Below are 8,789 nucleotides of genomic sequence, written 5' to 3'. Positions count from 1 at the left end.
GGTCAAAGAGATAACTGTTCCTGCTGCAAGTGATGGTCTCCGTGTGACTGTTGGTTAACAGCAAATAGATAAGGAGAAGCCTGTACCAGATTCAATCCCCGTTGTGGTGCAAGGATTTGTCTGATGTGAGTCGGCTACTTCCTGTTTGTACAGTTCAAATCTTCTGTGTTTGGATAAGAGTTGATTTTCATGTGCACTAGACAAGGCGTTTACTATTTACATATATTTACAGTTTGAGGTTTACTGCAGCGTACAAAGGCAGTGTTGTCTCTCCGTCAGAGAGAGGCAGAATTTCTGTTCTATTTCCACTAAGTGGAAAAAGCACTGATTTTTAATCCAAGTCTGTTTTATCTCTCACATGAGTGTCTGTGTGCAGCCTTCACTGCATTTGTTCTTGCTCAAAATACACCGGGCGTCTTTGTTTCAACTAAATATGATTTCATTTAATTTCATTTCATTTCATTAATTTCATTTAATTTAATTTAATAGAGCCAAATCTTCCAAATAGAGCCAAATCTTCCATGATCCAGTTCAAGTAAGTTTCTCTCAATATGTTTGAGGATCCACTTCAAGTAAGTTTCTCTCAATATGTTTGAAAATGTGTCTGAGAGTCTCCACAACTGGAATAATCTGGTCATGATGAAATTCCTAAAGTGTATAGTTGAAAGACAAAAACAACTCCAAATAATTTATACTCAGATAGCACTGGGTTTTACTCATAGTAAAAACACCGGCCAACACAGCAAAGATGCCAAATCCAGAGTTTGCTAAGATGTGAATGTCAAAGCAGTTGAAGCTTTAAAAAAAATCAACAACAACACAACAACCTCAACCTTTCATGTGCGTGCGAGTACAATTCTTCAGCCTTTCTTCAAGCTCTTGTCATCGGGTATCAGAAGACCATGAAGTCTGTTAAATCTGAAGATATAATAAAAACTCATCGTTCGTTACCCTCAGAACACAGTAGCATCTCCTAAAAACCCACAAATGTCTTACTTGGTCTGAAGAACTCGAAAGTGTAAACAGGCGAAAATAATTCAATGTACAAGACAAAGAAGTGGAGAGATGTAGTGAGAGTAAGCCCGTCTCTCTGTTTCTCATTTTATTACACTCTAATAAATATTATTGACGAAAACATACTGTATATAGTACATGTAGAGTACAAGTAGAAGCAGAGTGGTGTGTACTTGATGGCCCATTACCAAACAAAAGAAGGAAAACGGTATAAACACAATCAGTGAGCTATTGTCCCTGAACCCACCTGTTGCTACAGTAAAGTGTGGAGTTAGTCCAAGTGGCATTAATATGCAGACTTTATTTCCAACATTTCCCTCTTTAATTATTGATGTTGCAGTCTTCGCTACGGTGTTTACTTTTGAACATTCAAATAGTGAGTATATTATCGCTTTTTGAAACAAGTGAAAAAACTAAAAACGTCAAAAGTAAATGCAACAATAGATTTTGAATTAATAAAAACTGCTGGTATTTATTTATGTCTTCCAGCAAATTGTCTAAGTTTGAAATGTTGTTTTGTCTGTATTCATAATAATAAATCACAGTTAAGTGTGATTAATTCACGGCTTCCCTGTGATTAATCAAATTTAAAAAATGAATCGTGCTGATTATTAGGATCGAGACCTTTTGACATTTTTTCTCTATAACCTTTCTCAAAGATCTGACTTAGTGAAAATGGCAAATGAAAAATTGACCAAAGATTATTAAAGTCAGAATTTGCACACGCTCTAATTGAATACATTAATTAAAAAAATGTAATTAAGTTGCTTAGGATGTTGGAGGGCAGTGGAAGTCTGACCTTCCCGAATGTGAATCTTATAATTTTGGCAACATTTTGTTCAGCGTTGAGAGGGAAGAGAGAAAACTTCCGACACTTTGTACTGGTTTGTCATTTCTGAGTTGCTGTTCCTCAAAGAGCTCAAAGTCTAAAGTTTGACACAGACTTTCTGAGTCGGAGTTGGAAAAGTCAAAAAGTTGAAACTCCCTCAAGGTTTTTCTTGTGTTTTTGTTAATATTACCTTTTTTCTTTTTTAAAACATTTACAACCTCCCCTGTCCGTCAGCAAAGACACTGGTGGAATGTTAAGCACATCATTGTAAAGCAGCGCGGCGAGCCCGACTGTGTGCTACAGATACTCTTAGCTAGAATTGCTAATGGAGGAGAAGACAGGCTGCATCTAAAAGACGTGATTATCAGCGACACTGCCAGCTGCAATCAGGGCCGGGGCACAAAGAGAGAGACGTGCAGAGAGGTTACTCCGAGCCTGCGATGGGCAGGGTGAGGAAACGGCTTTACTTTACTTTCATCTTCCACACTGACAATACAAAGAGAAGAGAGAGAGACAAACAAGAGAAGTGATGACAATGTAAAGGTCTGTGGCAGGTGTGTGTGTGTGAGAGAGACGCTGGCATTGGACACAACAGTAAGAGGAAATGAAAGAGGCGGCGAGGGGAGCAACACGGATGTTTTGAAGTGCGCCCGTCTTGGAGAAGTTGAGCCAAGTGTTGCATCACACCAAGAGAAATCTTAAAAGTGGTTTTCTGTGTCTGTGTGTGTAATTGGGTAGAAAGGTGCCAGCAACGGCTGCTCCCGTGCTTCAACTTTAATTCTGTCACGTGTTTCGGCTGCGGCTCTTCTCCGTTTTGATCGTTTTTGGTGGGGCGTCGTGAACAGTTTAAGGCTGAACGAAAGCCACGTGTTTTTTTTTGTTCTTAAAGACTTCTTTCTGTTCAGTGTCCTCTACGTGACCGTGGGTTTTGTTTTTCGGGACTTGTAAAGTTTGTTTATCTAGTCCTCAAAAAGAAAGGTAGCCAGATTTTGTGAGAGAAACAAGCTTGGTAGCTTGTTTCTCTCACAAAATCTGGCAACGCCGAAAGAAATGTTCTTTTGAGGAGAAGTATGCACTACTGTGTTTTGTGTTGTGTCAGAATTGGTTGTGTACAGTAGCTCTCCTACACTGGTCTGTAGATGGCGCTAGCACACATTCGGTGACCGTGTTGCGTGTTTGATCACACATGTACTCAGGATTATTGAAATAAGTTTGGCTAAAAATGAGCTTAAGACTAAAAAAGTGCTGTCATGTAACAGAACTTTTCTTTTCGTTTTTTTTTCCCAAAGACTGCGGAGTATAAAAAGGTGAGGTGGAACTAAATGTCATCATGTGAAAGTTGTGAGTACAAAGGAGAGAGCGGGTTGTGGGAAGTGTTTGCAGTAAATTTCTCCTTGATGTTTTGGCTTTCCTCCTGATATTTAATCACCGTGGGCCGCTCCCGGCCGCTGCAACCTAACATTTGCTGAAAGGTTAGACGTGTCGCTCCTGCTTAGCTCCAGCTAAATGCACGTCAGTTTCAGAGAGCCGGGGAAAGAGCCTGGTGTCAGTCTGAGAGGGAGGAGGAGGACGTCACTGCTCTCCTGAGGTCAGGGCACGGACTCATTTCACTCCCCGTGCGGTGACATTTCCTCCTCCTCCTCCTCCTCCTCGTTTCCTCCTCCCCCTCGTTCTTCTCCTCTTCGCCCTCCAAAATTTCAGTTGTAGAACTACCTCCACCTCTATATCTGAATACCGTAAAACGTATAGAAATGTGACAGATTCAGATCAGAGAGTCCTCAAATCTAGTTCTGCACCGTAGGGTTTGTCTTTGTGTTACGATTTTAAGGATTTCCTTTGAGATCGGGGTTGTTTCCCAGGCACGACGGGAGCCGCATGCACCGTGAAGGCATTCTTACATAGCATAAGTGGCACCAGAGTTTAAGTAATACTTGTGTTTTCAGCACTAAAGATGTAGTAAAATCAGTATATAGGCAGCAATAAACGGCACGGTTCAGATACAGATACAACCTAGTTTCCAGGTTCATTTAACTGTTCATTTTGACCTGTTTCAAATTGATAAACAGACTACCATTCTTATTGTATGTTTTAAAAGGCAGTTTAACACCAGTCTAATTGAATGTATATGAGGCAGTTAATAAGTAACGCCTCTGTTAATGTGAGCACATCGTATATATCTCTAAATGAGCATCAAATTTGCCAGAAATGTGAGAAGCTAGCTGACAACTTTAAATACTTTAATTTAGCTTCCGTCTCTTTGACGAAACAGATGTTTTTTGTTCCAAAATATGAGGCAGAAATTTGCAGGAGCGATGGTGGCAGTTTGCCAATGGTTTTCCTCGCCTTTTGATTTTTTTAATGGAATCTGTTTCAGCTCCGCTCTATTCACCATCCAGCCTTTCAAGTTTACTTGTGCCAAAGTAAATTAACTGTCCATTTAATGAGACAGCATGACCACCAAAGCATGATGAGCTCAGAGAGCAGATGGTCAAAGCTAATGAAGTGTGCACCGCCCCCTGAAAGTCAACAAAGAGGCAGCATTAAGTATGTAAATATCTTCTTTTCTTTTTTTTTTCCGCCTCCCCCATCCTTCCCGCCCGCCCTTCCTCCCCTGCACCCAAATATTTACGGAGGTGACGGTTGAAATGTTGTCCGAGGGCCACGTCCAATTAAAAAGCCCTGATATCAATGAGTGTTCTCCTTCTCTCCATCACAAAGCAGCGGCAGACGATGGCGCTGCCAACTACTTCGCTGTGTAACCCCTAATGGGCTTTGGATCTGTATCGGCGTCGTACTCACAGCGCACAGGCGTCTTTAATCAGTAACAAAAATCTAAAGTGGAGACTTTAATCTGATGTGTTGACCGTCATCAGACTACACCTGCAGAGGGTGTGGTTGACGCTCATATCGTCCAGAGGAACCTGCCGTCTCTGCTCAGCTTAGTTCATGGACAATTTGATTCCCCAATGAACAAATGAATGAATCAATGAATCAATACATTTTTTATTGATCGTAATTTGATTTTTGATTCTGATGATAGGCCTAATGTCTGCATAATTTTTTTTCATTGGGAAATATTTAGTAAAATTAGTAAAAATCTGCATATATTTTATTCATCATACTGTAGATGTTAAAGGTTGTCTTATATGAACGTTATATAGTGTTTTGTAAGTAGCGATTTTATTTGAAGTAAATGGACGTATGACAGTAATTTCCATTCACTTTTGAACTTGAGATTGACATTTCGCCTTATAGTTATAGTATAAGTCACTATAACTAAGTATCACAGAGAGATGTTGGAGGTAGAGATGTTTTCTCCTTTTCCCATCGAGTTATCTTCAAAACCAAAATAATACAAACATTTTTTCTGGGCTTTTTTGTTTTTACAACCAAACTCTGGATGCAGGTAGTTTTGCACTTTTCCTGCTCTTTGGACAGAGCTCAGATTTGAATTTCTTGATTCTTTGCACTCCCAAACACATTCATGCTTGGGATGCTGCTAATGCTAATGTGGCTAAGTTGTCATTGAAAGAAGCCTGATGTTGTTTTAGACGGGGAGCCTTCGCCAGAGAGACTCTGGTGCTTTTTGGAAAGCGGCATGAAAGTGTCAGCAGTGGACAGACTGATGGATGTGGACGCAGCGCCGTCACCCAAGGGTGCTGCTGGGAGCGGATGTTTTTCAGCGCTCTGTGTTTTCAGGAAAGCTGTGTGCTTTTAGGGGGAAGAAAAAAAATTACTGGTTCCTTTCCCGTTGAATGCCTCCACATTTTTATCTCGCGTCCCCTCAGGAGAGGCTACACTGCAGTGAACTCGCAGCAGTGAAAGATCCAAGAAGCTGAGGTAGGAAAATCCCCCTTAAGCAAAGGCAAGGCATTAGAACCTCTAGACCCCTGACACACACACACACACACGTACGCTCCACCTTTCTCCAAAGCCAGACTCCACCAACATTCTGTGTAAAACAGAATTTCCACAGATCTGCCTCGTATCGCCTTGAGCTTTGAAATGCGTCTTCAGTCCCTCCAACACTGCATTCGTAACGTTCCTGTTCTTGGACGTGTTAGTCTGAGATACCGCTTTCAAGGGTTCTGTTCCAGTGGCCGGACTCGACTGCACTGACATCAGAGCCACCGTACCGTGGCCAAGCACGTTTGCCCCCTGGAGTCCAGTTTCTGCAGCTAGTGCAAGTGAAAGAGTACTACGGCGTGGTCAGAACAGCTGGGCCACAAAAATCTTTGTGTTCGTACGGTATGGTTTACTGAGAAATGTTGCCTAGCAATAACCGAAAACATCGGTGACCATTTTGCCGCGTTGTCAGATTAGCGTTCGATTGCGCTGTTTTAGCCACGTATAAACAGCAGTCACTGACTGACTGTGTTTGTCGGGGGCAACCGTGCTGCAGCCAGCCTAATGTTAGCGCGGGCCACCAGGGGGCAGTACAGAACAACTGGCCCTATTGAGAGTGCACCCTTAATCTCTTAGACTGTTCTCCTACGGAAACTTGTAGTATATGTATGTAGTCCACGTATAATGTACTTCTAGTCTTGGCTCCTTAGTGTTTGTGTTTGTGAGTTGACACAGAGCTCAGTTCTGTTAGGTTTCCAGCTCTTTCATTGCTGTGTGTTTTCACATCTGTCACCGCTCTGAAAAAAAAAAAGTGGTTTTAGATCAAAGACTAAATTTAAAAGCAATGGTGTGCAAAACATATTATGGGATGGATAAAACTTGTTTTATTCTGTCACTGTATGCGTTATAAATAATTATAGCCCCAGTCCTCTGTTTATGAGTTTGTTTTTCCTCCTACCTGCCTGGCAAACTGTGCTTTTGTGAATGCAGGCTCTACAATAAAAACGACCTTAAATGAATCAAGTGTAAAGAATGGTGCCAATACTACCTCTGCGGAAAAGACGAAAACTGAAACCGACGTTTGTCTTCATACATGTTTTTTGGGGGGGTTTTTTGTAATATGAAAAAGCTGCAGTTTTTTTTTCAAAATCACTCATAGCCAGGATTCTCTGCACAAGTTATTAAGTTTGGCAACACTGGCCCTGCTATCAGCCAAAGGCAAACATTAGCATAATATATCCCTGTCCTCAATGATCACAGCCTGGAAGTTACTTTTCCAAATATTAAAAAAAAAAAAAATTCAACTAGACTGAAAATTTAAAAAAATTGATGTAGCCTTCCTGTTGCTAAGCACAGTTCCAAAGAGAAGCCTTGGAAAGAAGATAGAGCTCTATTTATTACTTTATTATAGTTTTTCGGATCATTTTGTTTGTCACGGTCACTGATTTACGGTCTTGTTATTAACATTTTGTGTCAGTTTTTATATTGTTTATATATTACATATATGTATATACACATTGACATGGAAGTATATGTATATAGAAATAGTTATATATGTATGTATATACTGTATATAATTATATATATATATTAAAATTAACAAATATTTTTATCGTAACAAAAGCTTTGAATTGTTAATATTAATAATCCAGTTACATTGATGATTTTAATGGTGTTTACTTCTGGTCTAATTTATATAATACATAGAGTTATTCTGGGATTTTTTTTTTTACTTGCTGAGAATTTGTTCTGAAAATGTCTGGTTTTGTTGTTGTTAGATCAGTTTATTTTATTCTTTAATTTCTACAAAGTATTTGGTTTCCAAGAAGAGCTAGACGTTTTTAGTGTCCTGCTCTGAAATCTAAAGTCTCCCTGAACTAAAGGGACTGTCTGAGTCCTGGTTATTTGTTGAACAGGACTTAAAATCTGTTCAAACAAAAGAATGTCAGTGTTCATTCAGCTGATGTGAAAAAGTCTCTTGCGGTTCTGCAGATGGAGCTGTAAAAGCTCTTTGTTCTGAGCGAGACCAGCTTCCTTCAGTTTCTGTTGTTATTGGACACTTTTTTTTAAAAAGTTCGAGCAATTTTTAAAATAGTTCATCTCACGTTTCCTCCTGTTTCCGCGTCGGTAATCCCTTTCCCTTGACTTGACAGGTATCCGTTCCCGACAGTGTTCAGCACATGCAGTAAGAAGGACCTCGCTGCCAGCCTGGAGAAAGGTGTGGGCATGTGTTTGGACAACATGCCCGAGGTCAAGGTTCTCTACGGTGGTCAGGAGTGCGGGAACGGCTACGTGGAGGAGGGGGAGCAGTGCGACTGCGGTGAGCCCGAGGTAAGACCGAGGGCATTGGTACTGGGCCGCAGTGGGACACAATAAAAAAAATATACTTCATTTTTACTAATTTACTTCATTCAAAGAAAGTCCAATTGTATCCATTTACTTTCTTTATTTAAGACAATCTAATTTTAAAATAATAGGACATTCAGACTCTGATACTAACAGAATAGAGTCTAAAAGATGTTTTAATTTGAAAATGAAATGATTATTATTTGAATGATTATAAAAACTTTTAGTGCTAATGCTTCAGTCTCAAGATACAGTAAGACACAAAAGTCAGACATTATGCAGAGAGGATTTGGTGAGTGAGTATCACCTCTCACAGTAAAGCCGCATTTCAAGCAGTACTGTATACGCAACTGTATTTCATATTGGAAGTTTAAGGCTCGTCTTCTGTTCCCTATGAGGCCATTTTCTTTTTTTTAAATATGCTCTAAAAAGGCCAATTTTGACAAGCATCTTCAGGAAACGTTTGTAACATGGAGAGTTAAAAAGTGAAAATCTCAGAAACTTTTCCTCAAACTTCAACTCAAAGTCATTACATCCAGAACCATTGTATGTTTTCTTTTAAATCAAGATATCTGTCTTTCTGACGTAACACTTGTTACTACAGTCGTTGGTTATTCGGAAGTAAAAACAAAAAAGACAAAAAGCGCAACACTTTAGCTGAGATCAGTCAGGCAGGAATTGTTTTTCAAAACCCGCTCTCCAAAGAAAACAACCGTGAGTGTCATGCGAGCGATCATCCAGAACTGCCCAGATT

At 40.0% G+C, this 8,789-nt stretch overlaps 1 protein-coding gene across 1 annotated transcript in view; it reads left to right on the top strand.

The window, feature by feature from the left end:
• adam12b (ADAM metallopeptidase domain 12b) overlaps nucleotides 1-8,789 on the top strand; it is a 70,447-nt gene that overhangs the window by 43,874 nt on the left and 17,784 nt on the right. Inside the window, exon 12 of the mRNA XM_017037311.2 lies at nucleotides 7,843-8,020. Within this exon, the coding sequence (XP_016892800.1) occupies nucleotides 7,843-8,020 (178 nt within the window). The remainder of the gene's footprint in view (nucleotides 1-7,842; nucleotides 8,021-8,789) is intronic.

This window comes from Cynoglossus semilaevis, chromosome 12 (genome assembly GCF_000523025.1).
Source record: "Cynoglossus semilaevis isolate Cse_v1.0 chromosome 12, Cse_v1.0, whole genome shotgun sequence".
Taxonomy (NCBI): domain Eukaryota; kingdom Metazoa; phylum Chordata; class Actinopteri; order Pleuronectiformes; family Cynoglossidae; genus Cynoglossus; species Cynoglossus semilaevis.
This window is presented reverse-complemented; position numbering and strand designations above follow the sequence as displayed.